A 13,335-nucleotide genomic window follows, 5' to 3' on the forward strand; every position below is an offset into this window, starting at 1 on the left:
GGCGGATCTTGTTATTGCGAGTAGCACGTCATAGCCCTGTGGACGCACCGAGTGCGGCTGGAGTCAACTGGACGTCGGGCCCTTGGGAAGCCTGCTTTAGACTAGGATGAGCCAATTGAATTCTTGTACCCGCGCGTTCTATCTGTCATGCTCACTCTGGCATGGTGGTCTATGCTGCGGTCCGGAATAGATGACCTTGAGTTTGCTTGAGCCATCGAACGATGCGTGCGGTCACGTACTGTAGTTCTTGCTGAACTCCAGCATTCAGGCCCTTGGTAAGTGTCGATTGCAGCCGCTAGCGTTAAACACCAGTAGATTGAAACAAAGGCTTCAAACTTCAGCTCTGGCTTACAACCAAAACTGGAATTAGCGTGCCTGATTCCCGCTCGAGGTACAGAGTGCTTGACGTACTTACGAGACGATAGCCACTCGACGGCGTATGCACTCCTCCAATAATAAAACCGAGATTAGCTCTGGCTATCAACACAACTTGAACGTGCGCCCCAACTGTCCTGTAAGCGCACAGTTCAAGAACTGGCAAAGGCGGCTACGCAGACGGTTCAAGGTGAGAAAGCTCAACTCTCATTATGGGGGGCGCACGTTCACGCATCCTGGTTTAGCTCCGAACATTTGCTTAGCTTCCTCTTCAAGGTTAGCTTCGGGCAGATGTTAGCAAACAACGATCCAAATGCTTGGGTTAGGTTCAGTGCAAGAACACACGCCTACCAGCTGACTAGAGGGACATCGACTCCGAAGCATCGTGAGCCGTCGCCGTTCGTGAGAAGCAGCGCAAAGACCATCGAATTGGCCTTGTCCCTTCAACGTCAGCGGCTCGAGCGTGAGCATAAGCTATAGTCTCCCGCACCCCCCAATCCACACTGGCGTGGTCGGCTTTCCGTCCCCTTCTCCGCCAACGGCGTCCAGCCGCTCGAGCACGTCCCAGCCCTCCTTGAGCTCTCCAAACGCGACGTACTTCCCGTTCAGCTTGGCGAGCTTCGCCTTGTCGGCGGTGAGGACGACGAAGAACTGCGACGAATTGGTGTTCTTGCCCGAGTTGGCCATGGCGAGTGTGCCGCGGGCGAATTTCTTCTTGAGGCCCGCTTTGTCGTCGTTGAACTTGCCGCCGTAGATGGACTAAAAGACGGAGAGAGTGATGGTCAGTATCTTGTGCTGCATGATACAGGAAGAAGACGGATTTCGAATTGAGGCGTACGGTCTGTGCGACATTATCGTGAATAACGGGCTGATATGTCACGAACGCGAATATATCCATACTTCGCCCACGCGCCAAGTGTGAATATGCAAGAGTGTCGCCGCCCCTGTTGATAGCAAAATCAAACATCATCGGAACACGAATTTCCTGCTTTGAACCGCAACGATACGCCCTGCGTATTGTTGTCCAGGGACATTGGCCTTCCGTCCAGCCCCCAAATTCTTTCCGGAGAGTATCCGCGGCATAAAACGAGCCCGTTGGTACACGCTCTAGCTCGATCTCAGGGCGCAGGAATCGCGTCAATAACGGACCACCAGGCTACCCGGCCTCGGCTGGTTGGGATCGGGAGGTCCGAGCGAGCAGTGGATGCGTGAAAGAAGCACCGTCAAACCAGGAACAGCGCGTTCTGGACGGACGGCGGAGAACATACATTCACCGAAGCCTGTTTTCAGTAGGCACCAGAAGCAGTGCGCTGCTTGAGACGAGGATGACGCTGAACCGCAACATACCTCGCCACCACTGCCATCTCCTCGCGTCACGTCGCCGCCCTGAGCAACGAATCCCTTCACTATCCTATGGATCGGACAATCCACGTAGTGCAGCTTCTTGTTCGGCGCGTTCTTGCACATCCCCTTCTCTCCCGTACACAGAGCCAGGAAGTTCGCTGTGGTCTTCGAGAGAGCTTGGGTGTCGTCCAGCTCGAAGACCAACCGACCTGCGAGAAGTGGTGCTGGGGGTGTGAAGCGCATCTCCAGCGAGCTCTAGCCCAATGCCACATCGTAATGAAGACCCATAGATACACAGGAGCCTCAGTAGACCGAAATTCACGTATAAAACAGAAATATACATCAAGTTCCTTCAGGATCTCCTGCTGCTCCTCAGACAGTTCTGAGGGTGATGATGGTAGCCCATAGATAGCTGCATTTCTTGCGAGCAGTGAAGCGGTCGCGTCGTAGGCAGCCTGAGCACGAGCATGATCGTCGCTATGTCCAATGAATATGTCGAGGTACGCTTGGATGTCCATGGCGGTCGGAGGTATGAACGTTTGAACGGAGAGAGTACTATAAATGCAAGAGTTGACGGTCGGTAAACATTAGAAGTGCTTTAATCACCATCACCAGAGATGACACGGGCATTTGGCACAGTGGTAGCGCGCACGCTTCGCATGCGTGAGGTCCAGGGTTCAATCCCCTGAATGTCCAATGTTCCTCCATCTCGAAGAAGGTGATTTTTTCATGGTTAACCATGAGCAATGTTTCGGAAGAGTGGGACTGGAAAAGAGCAAAGTCTCGATGTGTATTCCAGCTGGTTATAGCGCTTATCCACCGTTCCTCCATAGAGGCGCCCGGCGTGCTTGTGCCTCGGTGACATCGGGCGACTTCTGGCCATTACGCACCGTCATCGCCTCCTCGCCCTGAACACCGCAGCCTGTCTGACAACAGTACTGCATCCTACCTACTGCGCTCACAGAACCCCATAAATTTGTGTCTCGTCCAAGAGGAACCCATACTCGTTCCAGTCTCCCCACCATCATGAGTACTCGGCCACCACCACTACGACGTACGCTAGGTCTCTCGTTGGCTGGATTCACAGAACTTATCGTCACAAACAGCATCGGACCGTCCGCCAACGTATCGAATGGTCACTCGAGTGTATGGCAATAGCCTGCGACCGGTGGTCATTGTCAGTGAGTACTCGTGAGCCACTCGCGGTACCCAGCCGAATTTGACGGGTTCGTAGTCGGGAGTCTCATTGCTATATGGGCACTCATCTGGTGAGTCTTCTCATAATTCGTGTGTCTACTAGCACATCACCTTACAACGCGTCTGCTATGCAGGGCTGTAAGTCCTACTCCCAACCCGTACGCAAGCACAAGACTTGACCCATTTCCACCCAGATACCCTCTTTCCAAGACATCAACGAAGACAAGGAGAATGGACAGCCCAAGTTCGCCGTCTTCGACATCGTACTTGGTGTCATATACACAGCTACGTGTGTCATTCAGGTGTTTGGTGTGCTTGCTGCGACCACGGTACGTTTAGACTTTGCCCGTCTGTATCCTCATGTCTGCGCAGCCTTCCCTGACGCCACTGCTGCAAAAGCAACGACTGGCCCTCATACGGATTTACGCCCTGCTTTCCACGATCGCATCTGTTCTGGTTGTCGGTGCAGGCTTCTTGCGGGTTGTCATACACTTCGCTTTCAAGGTGCGTGTCTCCGTGCCGTTGCTTTCAGCTGTATCTTACACGCTCGACTTGTGCAGAACGGGCTCTTAGATGAGTGCGAGAAAGTAACACAAGGAGAGGGCGTCGAATTCGTGAGTAAATCTCTCCTGCGTATGATCAGTGCCTCCAACTCTCCGCTCGACAGAGGTTCGGCATCTGGGGACCCCACGTCAGGGACAAGCTTACCCCCGCTGAGTCCGTGGAATGTGCGTTTCTGATGTCAGTCTCACTTGTTCATGCTGCTCAACTATCGTGTACCACAGTCTGCACGAGCGCCTGGAACCGCGACTCCCTCAACGAGATCATCTTCCTCATCTTCGAGATCCGTACGCATGCACTGCCAATTGCTGTCAGTTCGGTGCTGACCCTACCCTGCTTACTTCAGTGTTCGCCATTTTCTTCACGATAATCTCCTGGGCATACTACCACCAAGCTCGGGACCCTTCCTCCGCCGCGAACGTGCAACGCGCCCCTGCTGGCGGCAATGCGTATCCCGACCACTACAACCGTCCATACGATGCCGAGGGCTTTGCCCCAACATACGCGCCTTACAACGCCAATGCCAACGCAGGACCGTACCAGCCGTCCTATGCGCCGCCGCCTGGCCCACCTCCCGCCGACTTGGGCTATGGCGTCGGGGTGGGCACAAAGGACAGGGATTTCAAGGACAACGATTCGGAGGTGACGAAGTTCGACGATCCGTTTGCAGACTTCGACGAGCCGAGTAAGGCAAAGGACGCGGGCACGCCTCCGCCTACACACTGATCCGTGCCACGGCGTCCGCGTCGGTGGGTGGCGGTAGATGAGGAGGAATCGAAGAGACGAGTGGATTGTCGGACGAAGGAATGGAAGGAGGTATGGTTCAGGATAACGTATCACCCCTTGGGTGATGTGCTGATGTTCCTTCGGTGTTCTCGCGCAGATTGCCTGTTTGCTTGCTAGCTCATGATTGCTTTCACTGCTCGGAACGGACTTTTTGGATAACGATCTGACGACTGCTGCGGTACGCCGCGGCCTGTGTATCTATCGCTCTTACTGTGTCTTCTAGTCCCTCGATGCTATCATACTTATGTCCTATATGCGCCGCTGACAGATTACGTTCGCTCCCGCTCGGACAGTGCACGTCAAAAATCAATTGTCCAAGCATACATTCAGCATCCGGTCTCAGCATCGTCCCCCATCCATCTTTCAATCTTCAAAGGACTCTCACGTTCTGCCACGCAGGCATCATATTCGCCTCTCAAAGCCCGGCGGCTTCGATGATGCACTCGCACTGAAGCCCTTCTTCCAGTGGTACGCACAGGTTAGTGTCGGTGTTTTGCTGCGCTCGCAGGACGACTTCTCCTTCTCGAATTCACGGCAGTGACCGCTCATCCGTGCAATCCAACGACCTCCAAAGAAGCAGCTACGCCGCCCAAAACTCCGATTCCACTTCCACATCCATTCGCCCGTATGATGATCGTCTCAATTTGAAGGATGGATTCCCTCATCGCTCAGCGTTGACTGATCATCACCGAGCGGTAGGCGAGCGTCGCGGGCACTGCACCGTGGACTGTATGTCCTTGGCATCCATCGCAGACTCGCAGCGCCCATCTGATCTCGGAATCCTATCTCTACTTAGATGTTCACAGAAGCTGACCGCCCTGGCCCTCGGGATACGGGCGGACCGAGCACTGGCATCTGGGGCAGTGGGCATGGAGAAGCCCGTCGTCTTCGGTATGTAGCATGTCCCAGGTATGTTCCTCGAAGGTTCGAACGGCAGCTGCGCATGGCTTCGTTCCCTAGGCCGACTGTCGCCGGGACTTACATAGACACTTCGACCGCTGACGGTCGCACGCGGCGCTGTCGGACACGGTTGCGGGGTGCTCATGCCTCCACCCACGCACGGCGGGTGTGTGTGTGAGTTGTAGCACTCTCCGACGTCCCCACGCTGGGTGTGTGGGTGGGTCGGTGGGTTGCTGGACACTGGTTGGGTGCAGTGAATGCCACGCCGGTGTCTAGCTAGCAGGACGCAATACATCTTTTGCTCACTGCGCACTGCGCTTCCCTCACGGGGAAAACCACTGCGCATGTCGCTTTGGGTGGACGGATGGACGGGTGGACAGGTTCGGCGATGCCCACTCGAGTTTCTGGCCCCTGCTCTCCCTCTGGCTCTCCCTTTCGCGCGGATCCAATGTTCATCTCCCATCTCCATCTCCTTCTCCATCTCCTTCTCCCGACGCTCGAGCAGATTGCACGCGCCCACTGCTTCTCGCGCTTCCCATGCCGCTCTCCCTCCAGGCTCCCCCCGCCGGCACTGCATGCACCCGGACACACCGCTCCCGCTGCGCATTTCGTGCGTCCCTTTCATGTTTATGTTCATCGGTCGCGCTGTCGCTGGCAGGGTAGACTGAGTCAAGGTGAGCCGGTTGTTATGCGTATGAATGGTGACGAAGTCGGTCCTCGCTTTGGATTCCTCGATTCCTACTGATGTATGCATACAACCAAGCGTGCGTGCACAGTGCTGATGCTCACATTTGCAAACTGGACTGACCGCTGAGCAGAGGAGCATCAATCAACATCACTTCCTTGCACCCCCCCCTGTACAGTGCACTTCGACTCACGTTTCCAAGCATCAGAGTTCTTCGGCGGCGGCGGCGGCGCGCCTGGCTCCGCGATTCAATATTCAACGCCCACTTCGAACTTCGAACTTCGAGCTTCGAAGGTCCAAAAAAGATTGCGATTTGCGATGGCATACCTCAATGGATTCGGATTTTCGGGAAACGGAAAGGTCACGGCCGGTGAGCGCGCTGCGATGCTGCGTCGCTCAGCTTGCGCGCACTCGAGCCTCGAGTTCTATATCTACAGGCTATTAGTGGCAGGGCGTCCGGGATGCCGGCAGGCCTGCTCCAAGGTTCAAGGGCGAACAGTTCAAGCAACAGCAGAGAAGATGCGGAACTTGATCGAATTCGAAGAGGCGGGCGCGGGGATGGGACGTCTGCATTGAGTGCTGCCAGTGAGTACTGATTTCTCAAGCTCGAAGCCGCCCCAAAGTTGGCAGAGCCTCAGAGTCGAGGAACCCGAAGATACCGCGGTGGACATACTGCGGTTGTACGTTCATACCTTCATACCCTGTGGTCGGAGCGAACAATTTCCTCAGGTGCAGCGGCCACGGCCACAGAACCAATCTTTGCGGTGTGTAACAGTTCGTGCCTCAGGATCACAAACTTTGGACGACGTTCATTACGATGCGTGGTGCACGGTACACAGTACATGAGACATGAGACATGAGTACCGCAATATTGATAGAGTAACGAGTTCGCCGGCCGCGCCCAAGCCTGAGGGGGCCTGAGTACGAACCTAGTACGCACATGTCACTGGGAACCCGAACCCGAAGCTCCCAAGGGTCCAGGGAACCCGGAAGGCCCGGATTCCAAGTTCCAACAGAAGGCGAGTATATTTGTGAATTCTATCGAGGCGCGCCGAAGTCTCAGGTGCCCCACGTTTCACGTTAGCCTCTCGTCCCTAGCGACGCGTCCTCGGCGGCAGTGGCTAACTCAATGCACTCGTCCCCTGGGTGATTGGGGTGGAAGACCAAGTAGTCAAGCTTATTGAGTTAATCAAGCGAGTCGCGCCAAGTCAATAGGCTGCACGATGCCAAACCTAATACTGGCGGTTGATGGTTATGAACTGTTCAGACGAGAGCCGGCGCGCGTTGGGCAGCATTATGGTATTATTGCGAACGAACGACAACGGGATGCTACAATGGAAAGGACCAACAGTGATACACGCGAGAATGCCGAAAGCGAAACCGACGAAGCGATGCGATGAGGAGGTATGGGGTGCGAGGTGCCGAGGTATGGTGCCGAGGGCGATAGATATAGTGAGTATATAAGCTTAGCTGAGCGCAAGCCAGGAGCCAGGGTTCGACAAGGAACGAAGAACGTGTGCGCAGGGCCGACGCTCGCGTCGGGAGCCAAGACGCGAAGGATGGATGTGCGGGTTTTCGCTCTATCCCGGGGTGGGTCTAGAGGACAAAGGCAGCAGCGCCGACGGCCGCAAGGGCGGCGAGGGCGTTCACGCCGTGCGTGGCGGCGCCGTTGGAGCCAGAGGAGCCGCTCTGGGTCTGGGTGCTCGATGAGGCGGGGGAGGTCGCGGTGCTGGTCGCGCTTGTAGAGCCAGCGGAGGCACCACTGGTGGCAGAGCCGGAGCCGGACGAGGTGGCACTCGCACTCGGGGTCGCGGTCAAGGTCACACCCTGTATTTACGTACACGAGATCAGCATCTGCGCGTAGAGAGAGCGAGAGAGCGATAGAAGACGTACGACTGCGAGGCAGAGCTGCTGGGCGGCAGACTCGGCGGCCTGGAGGTCGCTGCCTTGGCAGGATGACTCGATGCAGGTGGTGACGGAGGAGACGAAGCCTTGGTTGTTGCACAAGCAGGAGTCGTCGAGGGGGTCGCAGCTGCCGAAGTCGGCGTTGGCGAGGCAGGAGTTCGCGCAGCCTGGTCAGGGATGGATGTCAGTGTCTGGATATGGGTTATAAGTGTGCGTGACGTACTGGGGAGCTGCCTGCGGTTAAGGCTGGCGGCGGAGGCCACAGCGGCGAGGGCGAGGACGGCAAAGAAGCGCATGGTGAGAGTATGGGGCGCGAGAGAAGGAGGGACAAAGGCAGGAGATGCTAACTCGAGGGAGTTGCTATGGCCTCAGCGGCGGTTGGAAGGGAGCTTTATACTGCTGGGGCGAGGATCAGTCGAGCCGTTCTTTGTGTTGGCGATCAACAAACAAACATCCGAAAGGAACGAGTGTTCACACTCACTCATGCGGGACGTGCTTCTCCTGCCCTAGCCGTTCCTGATCTCTTGGACGCACGCGAGAGCACTCACGCTCGCTCGTCGGGGCCATTCTCCGCGCGAGGGACAAGCATTGTTGTGCGTCTTCCGATGCGCATTTCCGACGGACAATTAGAGCCAGAGCGGGCACAAAGGCAGAGAGAGGCCATCAAGAGAGCGTGAAAGGGACGTCCCATTGTGGACTCACCCAAACAAACGCGCGCGCCCAAACACTTACGGCATCAGGCACTTCCCACGTGCGCCCACAGATGTCTCCGCCCGCCCGCCCGCCCCTGCCCGGCCGCTCGCCGAAGAACTGCCTAGCACCGGCAAGCCACCTGAACCTTATTTTCCCCGCCACCGCGTGCAAACAACACCAAAGGACCCGGATCGCTGCTTGCCCGTCGTTCCCAAAGCTCAAGCTCACCGACTCCGACATCCTCAAGACATGGTCCGTCACCGCCCTCCTTATCCTCGCTGTCCCCCGTGCTGACCTCATGCCAGGCCCCCTCAGCGAAGAACACCAAAAAGGTATGCTTCGTGCTCCTCGTCCCCACCGACACCATCCTCATCATCCCATCTTCTTCCGCCTCTCCTTGCCATCTCTCTGCCCTCCTGCCCTCGCAAACATAGAGCGGCAAGACGCGCTCCGCCCTCCAGGATGTCGTGACCCGCGAATACACCATCCACCTCCACAAGCGCGTCCACGGCCGTTCCTTCAAGAAGCGCGCTCCCTGGGCCGTCAAGTCCGTCGTCGACTTTGCGCAGAAGGCGATGGGCACCTCCGACGTCCGCCTCGACCCCAAGCTCAACCAGGCACTCTGGGCGCAGGGCATCAAGTCCGTCCCCCACCGGATACGCGTAAAGCTTGAGCGTGCGTATCTTTGATCTCTTCCACCTTCCACTGCTCCCGCTGTCGGATATCGCTGGGAGCTTCTTTGCGCTTGGAGGACAGGAGCTAAGACGTGAGTTATCTTCGTACAGGCAAGCGTAATGACGAGGAGAACGCGAAGGAGAAGCTCTTCACGTACGCGTCTTACGTCCCCGTCGAGACCTTCAAGGTGCGTTTCTCATACCATTTCTTCTCTCTTCATCTCTCATACCTTTCCTCGTCTGCTCTCAGGGTCTCGAGACCGTTGTCGTAGACGCAGAGTAAATGCACCCTTTTGTTCTGCCGTCTGCCGCTGCTGTGATGATTCCGCCTCGGGTGAGATGGCGCCCGAGGCGGAAGGGAGGTCCGTCGTCCGTCCGCTGTATTATGCCCATGCCATGCACCACGTACGCCCCACTACATATTGCCTCTATATGCTATGTGATGCATCCCAAAACGCATTTTTTCGCATCCTCAAGTTTGCTTGCCCTGTGCTGTGTGTTTTTTGACTTGATTCAATTGTGCGATGACACCAGCTTCGCTTGGATAAACTCGCAGGTTGCTGGCACATGTCGTGCCCCGCGGATCCAGATCCATAACGTCCCCTGTCGAGCGTGATTGTGGTTATTGTTGTTTGACGTCTACCAGCGTCCACCTCATTGTTCCTCGTTCTGTCAGTGTCCAGAGCTCAGAGCTGTTGGTCCCGCCACAAACATTAGCCACCTTCGAGTCGCCGAGAGGCGAGATAAGCATGTGGCTGTCGTAACACCTTCACGGGTGTTGCGTCATCAAGTGACATCCTCATTGTTTCGGTGTCTGTTCTGCATGACTGAACAGTACTCCCCTCCATGAGACCGTCAGTCAGTTCATCTGATGGGTTGGTGAGTGCTCTTTTCTTTTCGAACTATCGGTAGTGCAGGAAGTCACCTTCGTTTTGGTAGTGCAACATGCGCGGGCTCTATAATCTGTTCAAAGACCGCGCCCTGCAGTGACCATGGACACAGGCTGGAGCCGTAAACGGACATTGGACATCGCATCTCCTGCACGTACTGTGGGACGATGCGCATGAGCTAATCGTGCACCCAAGCAGTAAGATAGCAAACAGCAGGGAAACAGCGCTGAGAGCGTCCGGGACTCCAACACGAGTTGCACACAAGAGAAATTCGGAGAGACCGCATGACGTGTGCACACCGAGCTCTCTTCTCGTACAAATACGCCCGTCTGTGCCTCCGGTGAGCTAACGAACCGCGCTCTGTTCGTCTGCCGTCACGCACTAACACAATACCGGCATCAGAGCTTCCCCAGGAGGGACCGTGCCTGGCGGTGGCGCACTTGGTCATCCTCGAGCCTCGTCCAATGTCAACGGCCGGGTGCACGCACTGTGCGGCGCCTCGAGGACGTGCGATTGCCTGCGGAAGGAGCGGATGGGCCTTATAAACAGCCCTGGCTGTCCATGAGCTTGCCTCCTCCGTTGCCCTTCGACACGGTTGCAGCATGACTATCTCAAACCATATGGCCTTCCATATCCCTGTCAACTTCCCGAACCCGTTCCTCGTCCTTGTTTGCCTTTTGGTCGCAACGTTCTCTTGGTCTTCTCTACGCTGGCGAAGACGCAGCCGGGGCCGTCCGCTTCCCCCAGGCCCGCCCCGCCTCCCCATTGTCGGGAACCTGTTCAACCATCCTCGGACACGCCGTTGGGAAGCGTACCACGAGCTGTGTTCGCGGTACGGTAAGTCTCGGTTCCTCTTGAGGGGTCCTCGGCAATGATATTGACTGGGACACTGTGTCTAGGCGATGTACTCCACTTCCGCGTCCTGGGAGAGTCCATCGTCGTCCTCAACAGCCCCCGGGCCGTGAAAGATATACTCGAGAAGAAGGCAGCAAACACGTCTGACCGAACACAGATCCCCATGATCGAACTGTAAGTCCGCACAAACACCCTCCATGACCATATGATATGATACGACGCGCTCGGAGCTTTGAGCTGGACACTGATCGTCATCAAACCCAACCCAAAACTCACTGCGGTGGGTAGCTCTGGCTCCAACCTGAACCTTGGCTTCATGCCGTACGGCCAGTGGTGGCGTCGGCACAGGCGGGCGTTCTGGCAGCACTTCAACCGGGAGACGGCCACCCAGTACTGGGCCGTGCAGCGCGACGTCGCGCACCGGTTACTTGGGAAGCTGCTCAGGGACCCGCTGCGGTTTAGGGAGCACGTCCGCAAGTAAGTTCCGCCATCCCCTGCACTAGTACTAGTACTAGTGCGCTCTATCTCCCGTCGCTGACTCCGAGTCTGGGATCCACCCCTTGACGTGGCCTTCGACAGCACGGTGGCAGGATCGATACTGAAAGTAGCGTACGACATCGACACGGCAGACGAGGGTGATGAGTACATCGCTGCGGTGGACGCTGCGCTGGAGGGTCCCGTCACGGGCCTTGTCCCGGGGACGTTCCTTGTCGACTTTCTGCCGTTCTTGCGGCACGTGCCGACGTGGCTCCCTGGGGCGACGTCGCAGAGGCTGTGGGCGAAGTGGCAGGCGGCAGCGGAGACGCTGAAGAGCCTGCCGTACGAGCAGGTCAAGGCTGCGCTGGTAAGCATCGGTTCAGCGCGTTTTTGCTGCATAGACGCATGTGTCGTGACTACATATATGCATGCTACTTACGTGCGACGGCGAAACTTGTAGGCATTGTCCCAAGACGAGCCCCGGTCGGTCGTCGGAAAGCTCGTGAGCCAGATCGACCCTTCCGAGGAGGCAGGGCCGCGTCGCGAAGAGGAGGAGATCGCGAAGCATGTCGGGGCAGTCGCGCTGGAGGGTGCGTCCGAATTGGACCCGTCTGTTCCGTTTCGGGATCACTCACTCTGACGCTGCATGCTGCGTTCCTCTAGCCGGTACAGACACGGTCAGTAATGCTGCATATCTTCCTGGCATACACACAAGCTCAACTAGTGATGTATGTGTGTAGACACATGTAACCCTGCTCGCACTCTTCCTGGCCATGACGATGCATCCCGAAGTCGTCAAGAAAGCTCAGGCCGAGCTCGACACTGTCGTCGGCCCCGACCGTCTTCCGGACTTCAGCGACCAGGAGTCGCTCGTCTATGTGAACGCCATCGTGAAGGAGGTGCTCCGGTGGCACCCAGTGCTTCCGTTGGGTATCCCGCATAGCACCGTCGACGACGACGAGCTGGACGGCTACTTCGTACCAGCGGGCACAGTGATCCTGTGCAATGTATGGTGCGTTCGGATTTTCCACAACTATATATTTGAGAAGAGCATCAGCCGACTCATCGTCATGGATGTTTGATGTTTGAGCAGGGCGTGCATGCGGGATCCGGAGATGTACGAGGACCCGGACGAGTTCAGGCCCGAGCGGTTCATACGCGATGGGAAGCTGGACACAGCTGTGCGCGATCCTGCCCCGCTTGCCTTTGGTTTCGGACGGAGGTCTGTCGCCTCAGGCTTTTGCCTCTTGTTCAAGTTCCTGCAGTCACTGACACTGACACCGACTCGGACATGGAACCGGAACCACGCAGGATATGTCCGGGCCGGTACTTCGCCCAAGCGGGCCTGTTCATCACCATCGCGTCGGTCCTGCACGTCTTTGACATCTCGCCGCCGTTGGACGACCAGGGCCGCCCCGTCAAGGTCACGCATGGCATGACAGAGGGATTCACCTCGTGCGTCTTCTTTATTCGCGTTTGTTGCGGTCTAGCATGGGTCGTAACCTGACTGACGTTGGGCTTTCCATCGTCGATCCGGCTACTGCAGGCAGCCCACGGAGTTTCGGTGCACGATCAAACCGCGCTCGGCCCAAGCGGAGGCTCTGATCTCTGCTCATGATGCACGACAGGGGGGTTCTCTCGGCTGAGCTCACGATTGGCAGGCGAAGTGGCCCTGCGAGTACTGTATGCATCCATGGGCCGTCACGGTCTACGTCTAGAGTAGATATTGATACCGTTCTCCTGTGCGGTTGCGGTGGAAGTGCTGTGTTACTGCGAGTAAGTAGCTATAGATGTCATACGAACCGTGACCTGCTCTCCTTGCCATGGGTCCACAAGTCGGACAGTGCGTCGACTCACGGTTCGCCGGGTATTGATGTGCATACATTTGCAGGCGACGTCTTCTGCTTCAGAATCTGGTGACAATTGATTTCGTTCCTCGGTAGATCCCCGGTATGAAGGCAGTGAACACCCTTGTACTAGTAGTCAGAGTCTT

General features: G+C 56.8%; 6 protein-coding genes and 1 non-coding gene across 7 annotated transcripts; 4 read left to right on the forward strand and 3 right to left on the reverse strand.

Annotated features, from left to right (window-relative positions):
- Positions 1 to 517: 517 nt before the first annotated feature.
- Positions 518 to 2,055, reverse strand: L226DRAFT_398419 (uncharacterized protein). The gene is made up of 4 exons (XM_067674545.1): positions 1,723 to 2,055; positions 727 to 1,134; positions 601 to 656; positions 518 to 547 (listed from the first exon to the last, which is right to left on the reverse strand). Exons 1-2 carry the CDS (start codon positions 1,960 to 1,962, stop codon positions 850 to 852), a joined length of 525 nt encoding a protein of 174 aa, XP_067536722.1. The 5' UTR covers positions 1,963 to 2,055; the 3' UTR covers positions 518 to 547; positions 601 to 656; positions 727 to 849.
- Positions 2,056 to 2,343: 288 nt separating this feature from the next.
- Positions 2,344 to 2,415, forward strand: L226DRAFT_t94. Its single transcript has one exon. It is a non-coding gene; the product is annotated as a tRNA-Ala (tRNA).
- Positions 2,416 to 2,478: 63 nt separating this feature from the next.
- On the forward strand, positions 2,479 to 4,506 carry L226DRAFT_534199 (uncharacterized protein). The gene is made up of 11 exons (XM_067680615.1): positions 2,479 to 2,773; positions 2,826 to 2,900; positions 2,954 to 2,987; positions 3,041 to 3,044; positions 3,111 to 3,245; positions 3,316 to 3,420; positions 3,477 to 3,530; positions 3,584 to 3,644; positions 3,702 to 3,764; positions 3,824 to 4,293; positions 4,361 to 4,506. The coding sequence occupies exons 1-10, from the start codon at positions 2,746 to 2,748 to the stop codon at positions 4,201 to 4,203; spliced, it is 939 nt and encodes a 312-aa protein (XP_067536723.1). The 5' UTR covers positions 2,479 to 2,745; the 3' UTR covers positions 4,204 to 4,293; positions 4,361 to 4,506.
- On the reverse strand, positions 4,200 to 4,617 carry L226DRAFT_534200 (uncharacterized protein). Its single transcript, XM_067680616.1, has one exon. It carries the CDS (start codon positions 4,607 to 4,609, stop codon positions 4,394 to 4,396), a length of 216 nt encoding a protein of 71 aa, XP_067536724.1. The 5' UTR covers positions 4,610 to 4,617; the 3' UTR covers positions 4,200 to 4,393.
- Positions 4,618 to 7,092: 2,475 nt separating this feature from the next.
- On the reverse strand, positions 7,093 to 8,312 carry L226DRAFT_612382 (uncharacterized protein). Its single transcript, XM_067686385.1, has 4 exons — positions 8,235 to 8,312; positions 7,977 to 8,178; positions 7,742 to 7,920; positions 7,093 to 7,675 (listed from the first exon to the last, which is right to left on the reverse strand). The coding sequence occupies exons 2-4, from the start codon at positions 8,047 to 8,049 to the stop codon at positions 7,445 to 7,447; spliced, it is 483 nt and encodes a 160-aa protein (XP_067536725.1). The 5' UTR covers positions 8,050 to 8,178; positions 8,235 to 8,312; the 3' UTR covers positions 7,093 to 7,444.
- Positions 8,313 to 8,492: 180 nt separating this feature from the next.
- L226DRAFT_485350 (60S ribosomal protein eL31) lies at positions 8,493 to 9,679 on the forward strand. Its single transcript, XM_067677104.1, has 5 exons — positions 8,493 to 8,698; positions 8,752 to 8,778; positions 8,881 to 9,121; positions 9,232 to 9,308; positions 9,371 to 9,679. The coding sequence occupies exons 1-5, from the start codon at positions 8,696 to 8,698 to the stop codon at positions 9,401 to 9,403; spliced, it is 381 nt and encodes a 126-aa protein (XP_067536726.1). The 5' UTR covers positions 8,493 to 8,695; the 3' UTR covers positions 9,404 to 9,679.
- A 630-nt stretch (positions 9,680 to 10,309) lies between these two features.
- L226DRAFT_398650 (cytochrome P450) lies at positions 10,310 to 13,049 on the forward strand. The gene is made up of 11 exons (XM_067674547.1): positions 10,310 to 10,350; positions 10,413 to 10,847; positions 10,910 to 11,039; positions 11,154 to 11,342; positions 11,445 to 11,709; positions 11,803 to 11,932; positions 12,015 to 12,019; positions 12,083 to 12,354; positions 12,436 to 12,564; positions 12,654 to 12,797; positions 12,889 to 13,049. Exons 2-11 carry the CDS (start codon positions 10,613 to 10,615, stop codon positions 12,986 to 12,988), a joined length of 1,599 nt encoding a protein of 532 aa, XP_067536727.1. The 5' UTR covers positions 10,310 to 10,350; positions 10,413 to 10,612; the 3' UTR covers positions 12,989 to 13,049.
- Positions 13,050 to 13,335: the final 286 nt, after the last annotated feature.

Source organism: Lentinus tigrinus (assembly GCF_003813185.1).
Source record: "Lentinus tigrinus ALCF2SS1-7 unplaced genomic scaffold L226scaffold_9, whole genome shotgun sequence".
In the NCBI taxonomy this organism is placed as follows: Eukaryota; Fungi; Basidiomycota; class Agaricomycetes; order Polyporales; family Polyporaceae; genus Lentinus; species Lentinus tigrinus.